Source organism: Sceloporus occidentalis, unplaced genomic scaffold (assembly GCF_023333645.1).
Source record: "Sceloporus occidentalis isolate IW3139 unplaced genomic scaffold, rSceOcc1.0.p SCAF_76, whole genome shotgun sequence".
Taxonomy (NCBI): Eukaryota; Metazoa; Chordata; class Lepidosauria; order Squamata; family Phrynosomatidae; genus Sceloporus; species Sceloporus occidentalis.
Window position 1 is genome coordinate 4,215,018 of NW_028317056.1, and position 19,233 is coordinate 4,234,250.

A 19,233-nucleotide genomic window follows, 5' to 3' on the forward strand; every position below is an offset into this window, starting at 1 on the left:
GCTGGGGGTTATATTATTGTATACAGCGCTGGGGGTTATATTACTGTATACAGCGCTGGGGGTTATATTACTGTATACAGCGCTGGGGGTTATATTACTGTATACAGCGCTGGGGGTTATATTACTGTATACAGCACTGGGGGGGTTATTACTGTTTTTAATACTTTAATGGTCCGGAGTCGGGAATGTTTCTTCTTCTTAGTAGCGTTTGTTTCACGCTAAGCGGATCGGATTCCGTGTGTCTGTCGGAAGCCGGCGTTGGCTGCGTGTTCTTGGCTTCGCCTTTACATGTCTTTATAAGATGTTCTGCAGGAAGCATCAGAATTCCGAATGCCAGGCGCTGCCAGGGACTCTTGGTATACGTACAGACCATGTATTGTTTAAAATCACAGGAACAGCCTCCCAGCAGAAGTGGTAGAGCGTAATACAGTGAGGGGATTTAAGCCTGCATGGGATCGGCATATGATCTCCCAGTGGTAGAAGTCAAGTTCTCTAAACGTCCGTTCCTATTTTCTATGCAATCCATGGAAAGAAGGCCTAGGGGACCCTTTAATCTGTTGTTAGGATTGCCCCTCATCGCTTCCTCTGACGTCAGACCCAGATGCTAAACGAGGGGCCTCCTAATAGGCGTCCAGGGGCTAGGCTTTCTAAACCGCGTGTCTGCTGCGACGGAGCGTCACGCGGGGACTGTTTACGAAAACGAGATAAAAATCTCTTATTCCGTGCGGCGGGGGTCTCCGCTTCTGTAACGGTCTCTTTAGAAAGGCGCTCGGTCCTTCGCGGTCTGTCGCCCGAGTCGATAATACTGCGGCTCCTCCGTCCAGAGCTCTGCGAGCAGCCGGCGATATCGATTGCTGGGTCGAGACCGGCGATCGTTCCTCGGAATTGCAGCCGCTTGCACGCTGTTAACCCTGTGCGGGAGGGCATTATTTCCTAAGCGGCTGCTGTTTCACATCTGTGCGTCATGGCACTTGGTTAGTTTTGCTTCCTTGAATAAAGGTGGTGGAGATACCTCGACGGACGTTGCCAACAGAGAATTCGGTGACGTTCAGCTGCGTCCGACGGGTTTTTTTTGCTGAGTTTAGTTGATCGGTCCCTGCTCCCGATCAGTCTCTACCAAGTTTTCCGCTTCATAAAGTAACTCGCCGTGACATCCGCCCAGGTCTGAGACCTCGTCTGTGGTGGTGGGCACCGGAGATGCTCTTTGAAGGGTTTTCTCTGCGAATTATTCTGAACTTATACTCCAAAAGTATTGAACTGGAGTCTAGGACTCCACACTTGGTCTGCTGGGGTATTTAAGACGAGCCTAGGGGTGATATTTATCAAGGGGGAGCAGGAGGACTTTTTGGTCAAAGTTCTGACCGCAGAGACCTTGTGGTCTTCTGATCATCAATCCACCACCCAAAATGTCTCTGCCTTCCCTTATGCTTTGGCAGCAGCAGTGACTTGATGACTTTTATGAAACATTCTATGGCGGTGATCGGCGTGGGTTATTCTTCATGCGGGTAGTTGGGCGGTCTCTGAAGATCAGGGGGTTTTGAGACCCCAAAATTCCTTAAAGAATGGCAAACCGAGCTGACTTTATGACTTCGTTATCCGCTGCCTTCTGTTATCTGGGCAAAACGTTTCTCTTCCTGTCCGTCTCGTTATGTCGACGTGGTCGAGGACGGAGTTGCTAATACAGATCCTGTGCCTACTAGGCAGTGAGAGTTGCTTCACTGTACAGAATACTCGTTACGTAGAGTTTGCAGGCAGATCGGCCCCATTCGGCCCCCGTCTAGTCGCCCGTTTCTCCTGCTGTAAAGACTCAAACCTTAATCAGTCGTTGGTCTCGTCTTAGATTCAGGAGCCGTATGTCTATCCCATGCATGTTTAAATCCCCTCACTGTGTTACCTTCTACCACTTCTAACGGGAGGCTGTTCCATTTATCTACCACTCTCAAAAAAGTAACACTTCCTTGTATTACATCTACATCCCCTTTAACTGGAGCTAAACGGATTTCCCGTCAGGCAATGAACATTACATCCAAGACTTACTCTATTTTTTTTTTGTATTGGTTAATTGGGCAAATTGGTATTAAAACCAAACCGGCGTTGCTTATTGGCCCAAAGCGCCGGAGACGTACCCGGGTCGTAAGCAAACCTCATCTTTGGGGTTTAGCTTCAGAAAATGCGTTCTAGTATTCACTGAGCGTTGGGGTTTAATGCGCTTTATTCTATGGTGGGAATGTCAGCGACGTTAAACTGTCCCTTTTTAATGTGTTGTTTTTTTTTTTTTCCATTGTTTTGTTTTTTTTCTGCTTAAAAAGTGAATTTGTGCATGAGATTAAGAAAAATGCTGCATTAGCCGAGCATTAAGAAGTGCCAGCTCAGGCTTTCTGCGGGGGGGGGGGGGGGGATACGCTCCGGACGCGTTACTCCTGTTAAGACAATAATGTCCTTCAATTCTTCTAATCAACTTGGCATGACCTTGCCGAAAACGAACGCCTTCCCTGCAAAACGGAGCAGAAATATTTATCCTTTTATTCAGGCTGCTCCCTGACTTGGTTAATTCTTTTCTTTTTTTATTATAATTTTTTTTATTTTAATTTTTTTTTTATTTTTTTTTACCGATCATTGACTTTTTAAAATGTATTTATTTTGTAATTATTATGGAAATTTCCAAAAAGTTGTTGCTGTTAATGGTTCTATCAATGATTAAATTATGGCCATAAAGCTAAATTGGGTAGAGGGGGAGGGGGATAAAAAAAAGAGGGGTTAAGGACTGTTACATAGATATGAAAAATATTGTATTTGTTTTTTTCCAGCATCTAAAATGAAATGATTAATCAAAACCAATGTTTTCCGTATATTTTTATTATTTTCACTAGAACCCATACATAATTTATTGGGACATCATTTGAATTCTTGCTTTGTTTTAAAAAGTGGATTGTTTGCTGAATTAGTTTTGGGGCAATACCTTGTTGCATTATGGTCCAATAAATAGTTTTTATCCCTTCACGTACTGACGGTTAAATCTGCTCGTTGTTTGCGATTGACTTTGTTGGTTTTTTTTTTGTTTTTTTTTAATTGAATGAATAAACAAAATCAAGAAAACCCCCTAATTATTCGGAAAATGTGGACTGGATGACGGCTTGGACACCGGCCAATAGAAAATTGAGCTTAGCCGGCTATGGTTGTTTCTGGCACTTTACTGAGAAAAAAAAAAAAAAAGTTCTCTCTGCTGATTGGATAAAGAGATGATCATATGTTAATATTGCTTAGAACATAGAATGTTTATTAAGATAGAATAATATAGTGTAATTTAAGATATGTGTCCAAAAAAAAAAGTCTCGTAAAACTGTAAGCTCTAAAGCCAAGATGACTACCCCGAGGATTTATGTTGCTGTCCAACACACGGCCCGCAGAATCTACGGGGTGGGAAATAACCATTTGCTTGATCTCTCAAGCCTTCAAGAGATCAACCTTAGAACGTTTTTCTGTTTGAGAGACAATAACGAAAAGCACTTGACCCAAATTACATGTTTTTTTATCACGACGAGGTCTCTGGTTTCAGGGCAAACAGAAGATTTGTTGCCCCAAAGCAAAATCTGAATGGCCGGGAGCCCTACCTGATGCGGCTGAACATTTAGGATGGGTTGTGAAAGATGACCCGTGCTTCCAGAAAGTGAGAGCGACTAAATATTCACGAGATGCTTCGCTTGGACAACTCCAAGAAATATGGAAAGATGTGGAATTTGACATTGACTTGTTTAAAAATTTTTAAGGTTCTACCCCAAGAGACCAAGGGCTGGAGGAGGACTCGCTGACCACTGATGTGTAAGGTTTTGGACTTCCTACATCCATTGCGTTATTTTCCACCGCGTATGTTGACCAGGCGTGGTGGGCCACTGGCTGACGTTGCTCCAACCCGTCGCACGCTACGTGAGCATAAGGACTGAAAATGTGGGCTCGTCAACATTGAGGTCCCAGGGCTGCCTCGTCTTTCCCAGTCTGGCTTATGTCCTTCTGTCTAGGGATGACATTGTAACCCTAGGGTCCTGCTGAGTTCTTCAGTAAGACACCGGGGTTCACCTGAACTTGTGAGAACCCATTAGTAAGCGACCTATCCATTCCTTCTGGGTTATTTCAGAGCCACTGACCCTCTATTTAAATTAAACAGGACTTAATCCCTACTCGACCTTTATGAACGGTTAAAAAAGTTGAGAGTTCCTTGAAGCTTCTGGATTTAGGGGAGGACTCGGTACAAGAAGTTTCTTGCGAGTGTTTGGTGTCACGGAGTGATTGTTCCTCCTTGTTCTCTAGGAATGCATCTCTAAGAGAGCGCTGGGTGAACGTCTCTGTCTCTTCTGTAACTTGGCAGAGTCTTTCCTTCCGTCTCCCCCTTTTCTGCCGTCTTGGTGTCTCCATCAATAACGTTATCAGAGCTTGAAGGAAAGGCTCGGCTTGGTTATTAAAAATTACCTCTGCTGCAAATTGGACAAATAATTGCCTCTGGGTGATACAAATTCACTTTTGAAAATGAATGTTTTTTTTATGATTCCTATTTATTTTTATCACATTTTATTGGAACTCTTTATGTTTTATGTATATCGTGTATGGCATTCCTCTCACTGCTTGTGGATACTATTAACTAGAATGAACGTATTCTGTATTCTATTGGAATAGTACTGAATATATAGAGTGATATATATGTGTGTGTATATGTACTGTTCCTATTGGCATTGCCATAAAGCATCAGCTCAGTGTGGTGATTGAGCAGGAAACGACGCCCAAAATATCACATGACCGATAACAATGGCCGCCTCCGGGTCGGCAGATGAAGGAAATTTATTGGAGCGAAATGAGATAAAACCTATAAGGTTAGGATGGCTGCCACGGGATCTCCCTATTTACACTTTTGGGGAATGCATATGGCTTCCCTGCCCAGTTTGATCAGGACTTGGTGCCTTTACCCAGCAGGCTAGGGTATTATAAAGCAAATATATCGCAGCCAAATCCCTCGCAGTTCGTGACCAACGCGCCGTACCGTCACAGGCATTCCATGAAGTGATACTAATAATAAAGTATATAAAAAAGATCCGGTCGGAGGTCCTCTTGTTGCCAGAGGTGGTCTTCGTTTTCCGGATGTCGCACGCTGCTGGCTTCTTCCCTCCTTCCTGACACTAATAGCACAATTAACGCACTTGTGAATAAGTGGATTGGTTTCAGAGAATAGAGCCGGGTGTGGGAGGCTGCGAGTGTGGAGTTTGTCATGGAATCACGCACCCCTCGTTTCATACGTGACAAATTAGCTGTTACCTTCTATATATCACAGTCGCCGTTATTATGAGAAGTACGGATAATGCGATCAGGGGATCGGTTTTAACCCTTTCAATGCCTGCCCTCCTTCAATGCTAAAGTGTATTAAGAATAAATGAAGCGGTAACTGTTGCTGCAGCTGCCCTCCTCCTCTGTGGTCTGTATATACACGTGTGTGTATATAATATAAAGATAGACTTGGGTAACTCAGTGGCTTAGGTAACTGAGTAACGCAGCAAGTCAAATCAGTGGCACCCAGAGACTATTGATCCTCACCGTCTGATTTACGCTCTGAGCCACTGGCAATCGGCTATTCTGGCCTGACTCGCAGGGTGTTGTGGGTAGAGAGGGCTTATTTTCAGCCTGTGTAGAGACCGGTTAGGTGCGCGCTGTTCTTCTCGCTGCCGACTCGACGGAACTCTCAGGGTGTTTGCCCCAATCTGAGGGTGAAGGGGCAGATTCTCAAGGTTATAAGGTTCCCGTGTGGATGCTGCCCCATCCGGGTCCAGAATATAAAACACTCCTAGAAAGGGAATGCATTTCCTGAAGAGGGACACTTGAGAGCTATGAGGACTGAAAGACACTCATCGTCAACGGTGGCCAGGATTAGGGCAAGAATATTTTTATTCCATCCCGTATTTATTCCAGAAAACAATGCCTGACCTTTGGAAAGCCAACTCATTGAGTGAGCGTATAAAGGCTTCTGTCTGTATTACAATCGGGAGAATATCGTCCCGGTGCCTGCAGGCGGATTGGAGAGGTTCAGAATTCTGGAGATCTGCCCACACGTTGCAGAGCGAGCGCTGAGGTTTCGCTCCGGCGGATTCAGTTCAATGCCAAGTGCGCTACTGTGTTTTTTCTTCATTCATTGGGGGGGGGGGGTTTAGCTAAAAAAATAAAAGGCTGACAGGCTGGAGATTTTTTCCCCCTGCGATATTAAGTTAATTAAAATGGAAAATGAAACCTTGATGACCGGAACCAGTTGGTTGAACCGAGATTCTGTTTTGGAACACCCGGGTGCCTCGCACGGTTGTCCCCGTCCGTTGACAGAGCTGCGTCCTTTACAGGTAGACCGCGTTGTGGCCCCGGAACTGCTGGTCAGCAACTCCTAATACCCTCAGTCAGCTTCTGATAAAGCTTGGTGTCCTCTGATGACCTGGCTGACCTAAGACGTTAATGAAATATTATTATTATTATTGCGTAATATAGCTCCTTTAATATTCCTGAGCGCCGTTTCATCCCATGCAGTTATATTAGGTATGATGTCATAAAGCACCGCGTGGGCTGCTGCCACCCTTTGCTGACCACAACCCAGTCTACTTGGACAAGAATAAAGCTGTCGGTATAGTCCAGGCACAGGCGTTTTAAGGTCCCGAGTTTTTTTTTCCGTCCCCGGCTTGTTTATCTCTCTGCTGTTTGTTAATTCAGCCTTCGGCGGCTTGTGCTTAATGTCTTCTGACAAGCAGAGCAGCTCCCGCCGCCCGTCATGAGACCTGCAGCAGGTACATCTCTCACGGCTCAACGGCTTCAGCCAACGGGCTCCATCCCGCTCACCTCCAACGAGGTCACTGCTAAACCGGCCAGCTGGGGGGGGGGGGGGCGCTAGTGAGGTCACGCAACCGTATATAATGTCATCAAAGTACCCTCTGCCGGGGGGCTACATTATTGTATGCGACACATTTAATGGAATACCCGAGCGTGCGCAGGAATCGAGCGTGGGGTTTTACCGAGACTCCCTGGAGGCTGGTGATCCCAAAGAGCTTCTCCTCCAAGAAGGTCGGCGATCTGGTCACCAGCAGAGATGGTAAGGGATCCTCTGGTTTAAGCAGTGAGTTAGAGGGAATCTACAGAAGAAAAAAAAATCCACTAGTTTTGTTCCAGCAGAATGAAAAATATATATATTTTTTTCTTTTTCCTTTAAATTTTTAAAATCCTCCGTTCCATCCATGTTGTGACTTTATGCAAATGAGCATCTACAATGGAGAGTCATTTGCATACACGGCTGCGCGGTAACCGACAGCAGACACGTTTGTAACGATTTTTAGCCCGTGAAACCGCTTGGAATTTACACGCTAGATCCATTAACACATTATAAAAAAGGTGCCTTTTTCATTTACTGATTATTGAGAGGGTGGTAGATAAGTGGAGCAGCCGTCCAGCAGAAGTGGTAGAGGTTAATACATTGAAGGTCTTTAAACATGCATGGGATAGGCACATGGCTCCTGTAGATGTGACCAGCGACTGATTAAGGAGTCTTTACAGAAGGAGAAATGGGCGGACTAGACGGGCCGAATGGGGCCGGCAAATTCTATGGCTTTGCAATGAAAGGCTGGGTTTCATAATTAGAGAGATAAGAAAAGCTTGTTTTGTAGCGATGCAAAGGAAATTGTAAGCTTTATGGTAATCCAGTGACGGTCCATTAAAATAGCAGAAGAAAAAAAAAAGATATCGTAAGAGCGAGCGCCCTTCCCCCGCACGCACACGCATAGAAAGCAAATATTTATCGTGCCCCTGATGAGCTGAGGACTGATCCGGAAATTATAAGCTAGTGATGCTTTTCTCCAAGTGTCCTGTTGTGAGACGGGTTAATTAGAGTGGCGCATTTATCAAAGAGTCTGACAGTGTGAATAATGAGAGAGGCTGAATGCGGCCCGGCTGACAATATGCTCGAGAAAAGGCAGCTAAATATACCATTTCACCCTGAAACGTAACGCCGTTCCTATTACGCCAGAAATCTGTGCGTAAAAATCGGGTATTTTCACATAATGAGCTGTATGGTTTTCTTGGAATGTGGGTGGGGGGGGGAAGTATTTTTCTGTTGCACTCCTCAGACTCTACTACTAAGCCTCTGTAAACCTAAGCAGGAAGTGGAGTGTGCCAAAAAGTTTGTGGTCCCCGGTGCTCTTTGAGGTGGGAAAAAAACATTCTAGAATAAAAATAATCCAGATTGAACATTGTAGAATCTGATGTCTGTGAGTGATGGGAGGCCCTCTTCATTTTGGAAAGGGTATGTTTCGCTCCAACCTGCGGGCGCCCGTCCGGCCTCAATGTGCTGATTTGGTAGGTAGTTGTCATACAATGAATTGTTTTGTGTTGTGGTGGGTAAGCCTTCCAGCAGAAGTGGTAGAGGGTAATACAGTGAGGGTATTAAACATGCATGGGATAGGCGTACGGCTCCTGAATCTAAGACGACACCAGCGGTGACTTGAAAATCGCACCCAGAGCCAGCCTAATAGTCCAGGGGGCTCTATGTAGGGCCACTATAGACCCGACCCACAGCCGCCCCTCTCATCTCCTATTATAAGCGCTAGAGGCTGTTGGACCTCAAAGTGAAACCTGTGGCCATGCTTAGAACTATTAAAACTTTGTGGATCAGCGGTGGAACGTCACTGAATTACATCCGGTGAGAAGAGGAACCTTTTCCCTCCAGTCACCATCCTCCATCTTTATTACCGTTCCAATCCTGTAACGTTTGGCAGCGCTTGTGCCATGGAACACTTCATTATTTTTTTTTCTGGAGGGGGTCGTTTCCTTATATATTGCCAGATCTCTCTAGGTTCCGTTATAATTGGAGGAAACGCTATAACAAACTCAAGTGTTTCGGCTTTCTGTGAAGTAGATGACCCAGGTATCTAGTAAAAGCTTTAGAATTTTTTGTAAGAAACACCCCATCTTGTAGGCCAGAAGAGTCGGACCAGATCATGAGAAGGTCTTGACCACAAAGTGCCATTTATTATAATTTCCAGTCGACCGGACAGGAGCGCGGTTTCCGGTGGGTCCGTCCAGACCTGCGCCAACAATCAGGAGATGGAACACCTATTTTCTCCACCGCTTGAAAGTCTCCTGGCTTGCAGGACAGCACAACGAAAGCTGGGTGCAGGTTCTTCCTCCAAATACCTGGTTACTCGTGACTTCTCCTTGGCCTTTCAGAAGGTCTTTGCAGAAGCACTTGACCTTGCCGTTCTAGATAGGATTCATGTGAACTTGGGAGGAACTACGGAGTTCCGCTGAAGACCTTATGGCAATTTAAATCAGAAGATGAGTTTCAGTTCTGCGAATAGCTAACAAGTCCATATGTTTGGGGCGTATGTATAGTTTTGAACCAACAGCGCGGAGATCTCTACGGAACTGTATTCTTATTTCTGTCTAAAAATAAAGCGTAACATAACTATACACCACTTCCTCTTGCAAGCTGAATAACTCGAAACATAATTATGAAACAAAACCTAAAAGCCCTCCGAACCAATAGGAACAATTTTTTTTTCTTCTTCTCCGTGTTTCATCTTGAAATGCAGATATAATGTATCGCTGAGCATCTTGAAACCCTCACGGTCTGTGTAGCCATCTGCTCTGGTGCAGAAGAATTGTAACAGTATTTGTAAACCCAGCTTGGTGACGATGTGGCCGCCTTCCAACTTGGCTTCTAAACGCCGTAATCTTGCGGTTTCCCCTTTTTTTTTCTTCTTCTACAGAACGGAGTTGCTCAAACCTGCAATTAAAGGGCTTCATTCTTGTCATAGTTTTGAGAATTTGTTTAAAGTGTGCTATGTCAGGGGTGGTGTTTCATCTGGGAATCTTGCCTTAAACCATGGCCTGACTTACCAGCGATCTTTGGAGTAGATAAAGTCAACAAATTATATTTATGGCTCACGGATTCCTCAGGAACACCTGAAGTCTACTTTTGGAACTTCAGGGATTTCCCATCTGTGGCTTTAGTTGTAACATTTTTTGGAACACCAACACATGACTCTTACAACGTACCTTCTAGAGGGACAAGGTAGACTTATAGCTCCACTGCCCGGCTCTCTCTCTTCCTGTTCCTTACTACAAAACACATTTCGTTATAAGAGTCGAGGGTTATGACATCATAGCCCATAATCTTTAGGAAGCAGCAGACTAGCCTGGGAAAAACAAGCATCTCTGCCAATGGAGAGGACAAAGAAAAATGGAAACCTGGACATCCCACCAAGTCAATATGGGGTATGGGTAAGCAAAGAGCAGCAGAGCTTCTCAAAATACGGAATGGGGGGTCCTCTGTCCCTACGGCTCATGCCTGCTCTCCCATTCTAGAATTCTGTGCTTGTTAAAAGAATGTTATACGGCACGCAGAGAAAGACGATAAATAGTGGGCTTCTAACAGATTTTGGAACGTGGCTCCAGGAATGTTCCTAGTTTGGCGTGACTGACTACATTTATGTATGGATTTTGTTGTGTTAGTCCAAGAGGAAGATGATGGCGTCTTACTCAAAGTTGATAGCTTTTTATTTTATTGGGCAATGTTAGAAAAATATAAGCTTTTGGGACCGCAGACCTCTCTTCTTCAGATGAATTTTACTATTTTATGTATGCCCGACACAAAGCTAAATTATAGTCTATCAATAGAAACATCAATGGGACATCGCTCCAGATTGTGTCAAAATTTGGCATTTAGCCCCAACATCAACGGGATTTTTCCAGGTGTCTCCTCTTCATCCCTTGTTGGCGTAGCAGAATCTGCGGTGCTGAAGCCACATTTCCAAGGGCCCTTCGCAGGCTGACATTCCGGACTGTATTTCATCGTTGCACGTGAGACAATTTGTCCATTTGTCCTCCCCTGCCCTAATTAAATGTCCCCGGCAGATGGCTGTAAAACCCAAGGACAGCCTGTGTATCTGAAGGTCGTGGCCGTCTTCATTCCTAAACGTTCAGAGAACCTCTATCTAGCAGGTGGCCGTAAATTAGGTGTTGCAATCAAGGCTTTAGGAATCTGATTAGCTCTCCTATTTAAACAAAGTCCTTATCGATCAATATCTGAATGACCTGCTGGCCCCAGCGGCGCATGCCGGGCAGAGGCAATTAGCTTTCCGGCTTTTAATGATGGATGTGCACCTGCTGAATTGATAGTCTCCTGCAAAACCAATTTCATTGTCGGGCCCCCCGAGTTCTCGATGAATCCCCGGAGCAGGATAACCGTTTACGGTGGATTTTTTTTTTATTTTTTTTTTGACTAATTAAAATTTCTGTGGTTCTTGGGTTTTAGTTAACGTTAAACTGTTGAGCTTAATCTTCAGAATATAATTTTTTGTTACATTTTTTTTTTTTTTTTTAACCATGTTTTGGAAAACCTCTCCAGGCGGTTCTAGAAAAGGCCAGGTCATTGTCTATTAAATTTAGAAGCCCACCTGCTGAGTGTTCCATCCCTTTTTGTTTTTTCTTCAGCGTCTTTCCAGAAGTAAAGGTTAGATCCTGACACTGACGGTGCCATTCTTGCGCTCTTCTTTTTTTTTTTGCAGACAAATTGCTTTTAATTATTAATAATCGCATAATACTGCCTTTTAAATGTTCAGCGTTGAGTGTGTGAGCCTTTGTGTGATGTTCCTTGGAGCGCGGGCGGACCTCAACAAACAGGACTCCGACCCCCCCCCCCGCTTTAATTTAGCCTGCCGAGTGCTGCCACAATGGGTTGTTCTGCCTTTTGTCAAGTGGGATCCATTCCTAGCAGCCTGCTTATTGTTATTTTAAGCAAACTGCAGCTTTTCAGCAGGTTGGCGGCCAACCTTAGCACACCTTAGCTGTCTCCTTATATTTAACCCTTTCAGGCCCAAGGTTTTTTAATAGGACCAGAGGTGTTTTTTTTTAAACATATGTTTGTTAAACCATAATTCCCCCTTTTCCATATTTGATGAACCCCGTACAAGATTATACAAGGTCAAAAAGCGCCTTTTAAAAAAATAAAAAAAAATAAAAAAAAAATCACAGAAATACATAAAACATAATTATTAATCACAATAGATTTAAAAAAAAAAACCTAACCTATACTGAAACAGAACAAATTACCTTTTTTTTTTTTTTAATGTAAATTTGCTGAAAATTTCTATGCTGTAGGTGCCTCTATGCTGAATAGTCATACCCCACATACATATTTTGTTATATTCAAGAGGGCCACAGCAATGCTTTACATCTTGCCCCACATTACATATGTTTAATACTGTTGTCTTAAGGGATTTGGGGGGTAGTGTGTATTGGCTCGATATTCCTTTGGGGATCTCTGATACATTTTTGATGTCATGTTGATTATTAATTTTTTATATTTTTTTTGGAAGGGAAGAAACTTTTTTTCCCCCCTCTCTTTCTCATCCTGATCTGTAAGGAAGAAAATTCCCGATCGCGTGATCAGGCATTCCTTGTATAACGGTGTACCGGCGCTCGTGCCCCATTGCACACAATCAGTGGGCAGGAATCCAGCGATGCTGGGTGCTGCCACCAGGGAAGAGTCCAGGCTGTCAATGCAACTAAGTCAGCAACAATACATCATAACGGGCTTCTTGGAACAGTTTTCAAGGACGCACCAAGGACTTGGAAGGTGTTAAATGAGCAATAGGCAGAATAGTCACACATAAATGAATCAAACATGTTTATGGTCAGTTTTCCTAATGGTTTTCGGGGTAAACACCATGATTATTCTCTGCATCGGTTTCAGGCTTTCTGTTTTCTTAACTGTGAAAAGGGGAGCTGTACAGTGGATACCAGCCTCATATTTTATACTTCCCTGGAAAAATGTCTGACCTTTTTAAAGTAGTCTGACCAGAGATCTGTAAAGTAGCTGAACCACCTCTCTTCTTTAACGCCTCTTGCTATACATCCCAGCACCCTGCTTGCTCTTTCCGATGCCTTATTACATTGCATACTTTCTATGAAAATGACCAGCAGACCCTTTTTTCGATTGACCTCCTCCATATGCCGTTTCATTCATTCATTTATTCATTCATTCATTTTTCAAGCCACCAATCTTAACTAAAACCATCTGTATCGGAACACAGTGTATCATCGAGCCCCAGAGCTTCTACCACCGGGACGTTTATGCACCTCTTCTGCTTCTGCATCTGCTCGTGAGCACCGTCCCTCTCATTAACTCGCTTTCTCAGGTGACTTGAACACTTCTCATTCTAATTTCATGCATGGCCTGCCAACTTAATCCAGGACTAATTAATTCCTCCGCCATCCCAATAAATGGTTCAACAGTAGAAACCACCGTACAAGCCGTCATCAGGAGAGCTGCAGCCTTAACTGCTTCATTCCGAACATGATTGAGACACAAATTTAATTAGTTCTATTTAGGTCATTAACTGTATTCCGCTCAATTCGGCTTAACCCCCTTAGTGTCTGTAGCCAGCGACGACAAAGCATTATATGTCCTATATGAATATAATTCAGATTTTGGCCAAAACTTCCAATAGCCCTTAGTGAGTGGGGGGGGGGGGGCTGTTAGTGATATTTATATGATTTATGTGATTCAAGAAATGTTTCCAAGGTTAAATATGCATTGTTTAAAAAATGAATAGTTTTTTTTTTTGTTTGTTTGTTTTTTCTGGAAAACAGTTGAAACATTACCTTAAATCGCCAAAGAGTACCATAAATATTAAAAATTTTATAAAAAAAAAAAAATTATTTTTTTTTTATTTATATTTTAGTAATGTCAGGCTTTCAGGATTTACAGCAGGTAGAAAAATAGGCCGATTTAGACGGGTCGAAGGATCTTTGGCTGTTGGCAGATTCCTTTAGAATTCCGTAGCCTCTGGCGTTCCGTCTTCATATTGCAACGTCGAACGTGTCGGGTTCTAACTTTGCAATTTACAGCAAAAAAAAATAAATAATAATAATTGTGTGAAGTTGTGCACGTGTCGTATTACTCCGCTCCGCTAACGGCGGAATTCTATTAGCACATCGCAGAGCGCCTGATTGCTTCACGAGGAAGTTGCGTTATTACATCACAGATGTTTCTCAGAATTCCAGTGCTGTGCAGGACTAGAAGTTTAAGACATAAATAAATAATTGGGTAGGATCGTCGCGAGGACCGTTGCCAGGTTCGCCTTAAACGAGGTGCCCGTGTCGTAACTTGACTCCAGGCTGTGGACAGGCTGCTACTCGTACCCTTTAAGTTTTGGGTCCTTCGAGGCTCTCCTGGAGGTTGGCTATTGTCACTCCTTAAGGCTGTCATCTGTAGCTGGTGTTCTTGGCCTTGTGGTTCCCGTAAACATGTTGCTTCTTGACCAAAGGGTCTAGAATAACTAAATACTTGACCCTGCTGATTATTCTGCGTTAGAATCTCTTTGAGAGCAACTTGTTGAAACATTGTATTGACCTAAGGTGGCTACGTGAATGTAACGTATCAACATGACTAAGAAAGCCAAGACTTTCTGCTTGACCTTGTCCACCGGTCCACCCAAGCAGTTCATGTGATCGCTCTCTTTTAAGACCCCGCCAGACAGGCTGTTTCTTAAACATGATTGCTATGTCTTTCGTGATTTTCCTTGACGGGCTTTTTGGTTGACTATATAGTTTCTTTCTGACCTCCTAGACAGACCGCTACTTCCCCAAAGCGCGTTAGGCTGGTTAAGACAGGACAAGAGGAGGTAGTTTTTGTCTAAAAGGAGGAACCGTTGCTGGTTCCTCCTTTTTAGACAGACTTGTTTTTTTCTTTTGTTTTTGGGATTCCGTGAGACGGGATACAACTTGAGCCCTGTGTCCTAGGAGTGTTCTCTCAAACCTCAGATCTAGGTTCCTTTGCAGGACCTCAGATAATCAAGGAGTGCAGCAGTTGATGCGATGAGAACTTTTCTCCAGAAATCGCATTCGTTATACAGGCAGCGTAAACCTTTTGCCAACCTGTAGAACCGGAACGTCTTGCTCCTCGGGTTTTTATACGCTGGTATCTGGAAATGCCAAAATACATTGGGGGTAGATTCAGAGAGTTAAAGCGAGATCGACAGGGATCCCCTAAACGTGTTCTAGAAAAACACAGCAACATTGTATCCAGAAACGAATCGTAGAATCGTCAAGGTCCGCTCTGTTGCGCAATCTTCCTTCTCAAGAAGCCTTATTCTTCTTGAACCATCGCTTGGTCTGCAGAGAGGGTCTCGCTCCTTTAATGCCTGCCTACGCCAAGTGCCATTTATTCAGATTGCGGCAAGCGCGTGGATGAGATTTCTGCATCTCCCCCCTTCCCCCTATCCGCTTGTCATCCCCGCACCTTTTTCCAGAAGACGTTCTGAGCTCCGTTAGACAGCTTCGCTGATGGAGACAGACAACCGATGTCGCGTGGAAAGCTCTCTTCCCACCGCGGATCCTCTCCTGCTTTCCACCCACTCTTCTCGTAGGCACCGGGGACGGCCGGTAACTCGGGGAGAAGAGGCATTAAGAAATGACTTCTCTGCTTATTTATTGCGAAATATGAAGTGACAGGCGCCCCCCCCCTTCTCTTTTTGAATGAGCCGGTGCATGAAGCGTTGCTGTGCGCTCGCCACCCACCCCTGCGCCAGTAATAATGTTTTTTTTTTTTTTTATTCTTTCGTGTAGAGAAAACAGATAACACGCTGACAAGCACTTAGCGATGACACCGTTCGAGGGGAAAAAAGCTTATTAGGTTTTTTTTTGCGTGTACATTAAGTGACGAAATCTGTCAATCAGCGTATCATAGATACATTGGATTTTTATATATATAAATAAATAAAATATGTATATTGTATATTGAACTTTCCATTTAGTGAATTTAGACCCCAGAATGAAGCCCTGGAGCAATTTTCAGTTTGGAGAAAAAAAAACCTCAATAAAACCTAAATTCAAATTGGCCGCTTTATAAGATATTTGGCATCTGATGGTTGGCAGTGTATCTGTTCCATACTTTATTCCACTCCTCTATTTATTGCCTAAATGCCCCTGGTTGGGGCTGCAGCTTCCTCTAACTTTATTTCCTCCGGCCCTTTCCGTTGGGATCGCTCATGTCGGTAATACCGTTTTTTTGGTTTTATTTACCGATGAGCTTCACCGAATGGTTAACCGGGCACGTTGCTCTTTGGAAGACAGATGAGTAAAAAAAAAAAATTTACTTGGTGGAGATTTAAAGGGACTATAATGGCCGGAGCGTCCCTTTTAACTATACAGTGTACGGGGCCAGCTTAGTCCTCCCCGCGGTAAAAGCTCACTGGGGTCAGCAAAGTCCGATATTAAGTGAATAAAGCCCCATATCGTCGTCTTCTCCTTGGCAGAGATCGGAGGTGTACAGAACCCGGTTAGCCAGCCTGCTGCGCCGGTACTAATCTCGTTATCGTTACCGATGCCGTGAAGTCCTTGGCGTCTGTCGTCCCTCCGTGAGCGTTTCTCATAACTTTATTATCCAAGTAATAATGGGAATTGCCAATGAACGTTCTAATTGGGCTGTTAAGCGCACAGCGTCTGTCGCCGCCGGTGCGATGGTAATCGGGGCCGGCTCTGCTGTTTGTCAGTTCCGTTTTAATAATATTACTTCTTAGGAACACGTTTACTTTTTACCTTTCTCTGCAGACCTGGAGCCGCCGTTGCTGTCAGTCATGTGATATTTTGGGTGACTTTCCGGCTCAAACACCACACTGAGCTGATGCTTTATGGCAATGCTAATGAAGTCCGACCCTCCATAGACTTCCATTAGTCAGAGAGTCCTGCTGGGTGAATAAGACAGAGATGCTCTATTCTTTCCCACAGGCAGTATGATAAGGAGTCGGGGTGTTTGTCTAGTAGATTGGGCTCAGATACTAAAGACAAAACACCCCCATTTGAATAAAACATATATTCCAAGAGACGATAAAGTTTTATCGTCGGCTGGTGTTGGCCTTCCGGGCATCAGAAGGGGCAGAGCGGGAACCCTGCATTTTTCGCAAGCAACAAACTGGAGATATTGGCTTTTTCTCGGTGGATGGAGCGGATACAACTTATTCCTGACGTGAAGAAGAGACCTCTGTGGTCCATAAAGCCTATGTGACTCTCAAACAAGATATCGGCACCAGTGTGTCTGTATTATTTTTCCATATTAAATAATGCAGTAGAAGGACGTACCTGAATGTATCCGACCAACACATATTCTCTTAAGATAAATCCCTAAAAACCCACTATTCAAAGAAAAAAAATTAGAACTTGTTTATTTTTTATTTTTTGGTATAAAAAAAAGTTGTGGTTCGGATCTCACAAAGCGATGGTTGACGCCGTAAAACGCGGGCGCTGCAGATCCGCGCTGCGTGGTGCCGGGGTGGGTGTATGAATTATGACCGCGGTTCTTGCCAAGCTCCAGTAATTAATCGCTGCACTCGGCTCAGGTGAGTGATCGATGGTCGATGACTTTGCCGAGTGTCCCCGAGAGGCCGGGAGGTGACGAGAGGATACATATTTAATGTCTCCTTCCATTATTAAACCTGAAACTAAAACCTCGGAGGCTTCTAAGGAAAGGGTGAAACGCAACGCTGAGTGCGATGGGGTCTTCTTAGTCTTAGTCTTCTCTAATAGGGCAATAAAAACCGTTCTAGAACAGCCATTAATTCCTGGCACGGAACGGTCTGCTCTAGAACGCGGCCTGGCGATCGGGAGCGGAGGTGTTGGGCGTCTCGCGTTACCCGTCCTTTGTCCGGAGCTGTATTCACAGAGCACTCTTGCGAAGGCGTTCGCTGGCAAGGACCAGGCTGATTTCCGTCTATCGGCGTTGATCTCGAGTTCTCGATAACGCCTCGTTGGCTCGGCCGAGGTGTAGATTTAAAGAGTGACCTTGTAAGTGAGCGCGTCGAGGCGCCCGCGTCACGCGATACTCACAGTGGACCCAGCGCGTTTTTTCCTATTTTAGGATTTTACTTCCCAGCGGCCAAAACTCCGATTGATGCCTCTTGACGAGAGGCCGGTTACAGTCACCTCCGGCGCTTAACAGAATTAAAAGGATTTTTGGTATGGAAAAGTTCTTGGCTAAGTCTTTGTGACCCAGCAGGGCATAGAATAGATTGCCCCTGTTCTATGTTCCAGCGCATGTTCTCCAGAGGCCCCAGGTCCTCAAACCTCGGACGCTCTGTGGATCTTTGCGGACCGGGGTTGACGTTGAATATCCTGAATCATCTGCGTTTTCGTGTCACGCCGGGTTGTTTTGATGTAGAATTCTAATCTAGAATGGGGTTCTGACTTCTCTATCTCCTCTCTCCGCAGTTTGCTGCTTCGTGGTGCATAAACGCTGCCATGAGTTTGTGGCGTTCTCCTGCCCCGGCGCAGACAAGGGACCCGCGTCTGATGTGAGTATTAAGCGCTCTGTGTGTTTCTACATAAAAGTGATTATAGCTGAACTGCGGAAGCCGTGTTTTATTCCTCCCCGGAGAGTATGCGATATATGCCGGCTCGGCTTTTCCGTTCTTTCTAACCGTGTCTAAATCTCTTGGAATTTTCTGCTTATGTGGATGCATCGTTTTGGGCTTTTGTACTGTTTCTGGAGGACTATTATCTCTGGTCATGCAGTAGATCGCAAGTCCTAAACCTTATACCCCACTACCTCCAGCGCAGGGTAGCAAACCTGTGCAAAAGAACCACCCGGCTGCCCTCGCTGGTTGCATGTCTAGGGTTTCAATGTAGCAGCGATCTGGCATGTTCTACCACCCATGAGCGGATGGATCACGAGGCCCTCTCTTGGGCTGGTGGGTTAATTGCTGAGGTTGCGTCCATTCTTGGGCACAGTAGTAGTGCTCAGGCAGCACTGACTACCCCCAGAGGCCGTCTTGGAGCGCATTTTTAATTTAAATTAATAAGAGCTACCTATAGGTCGTGGGTTTGTTTTTTTTTAAGGATAGGAAGTTAAGACAATAGCGCTTGCTGGTATTCACATAAGGATGGTTCCTATTGAATACATCTTTTAATGGTAGTGTACTTTTTTTTTTAGGGTTGAAATTAAAAATAATAAAAAATCTGGAAAATATTTCGAATTCAAATAATGAGGTCATTGGCTCTTTGTACATAGCCGCGTCCTCTGTTTTTTTTTTTCCCGTACCGCTCCAGCGGTGTCCTGGAAACCCTATTTTAGAATCCAGATCTATCCTTTGACAATGCCCTAATCCGCAGGCACCCGGGGCGTATATTTAGACATCTAATTAATGAGCGTTTAAAGAATATGAATTTTTT

At 44.4% G+C, this 19,233-nt stretch overlaps 1 protein-coding gene across 1 annotated transcript in view; it reads left to right on the top strand.

The window, feature by feature from the left end:
- Positions 1-19,233, top strand: part of LOC149285827 (protein kinase C beta type) — a 59,911-nt gene that overhangs the window by 11,007 nt on the left and 29,671 nt on the right. Inside the window, exon 3 of the mRNA XM_089495082.1 lies at positions 18,274-18,356. Coding sequence (XP_089351208.1) covers positions 18,274-18,356 — 83 coding nt within the window. The remainder of the gene's footprint in view (positions 1-18,273; positions 18,357-19,233) is intronic.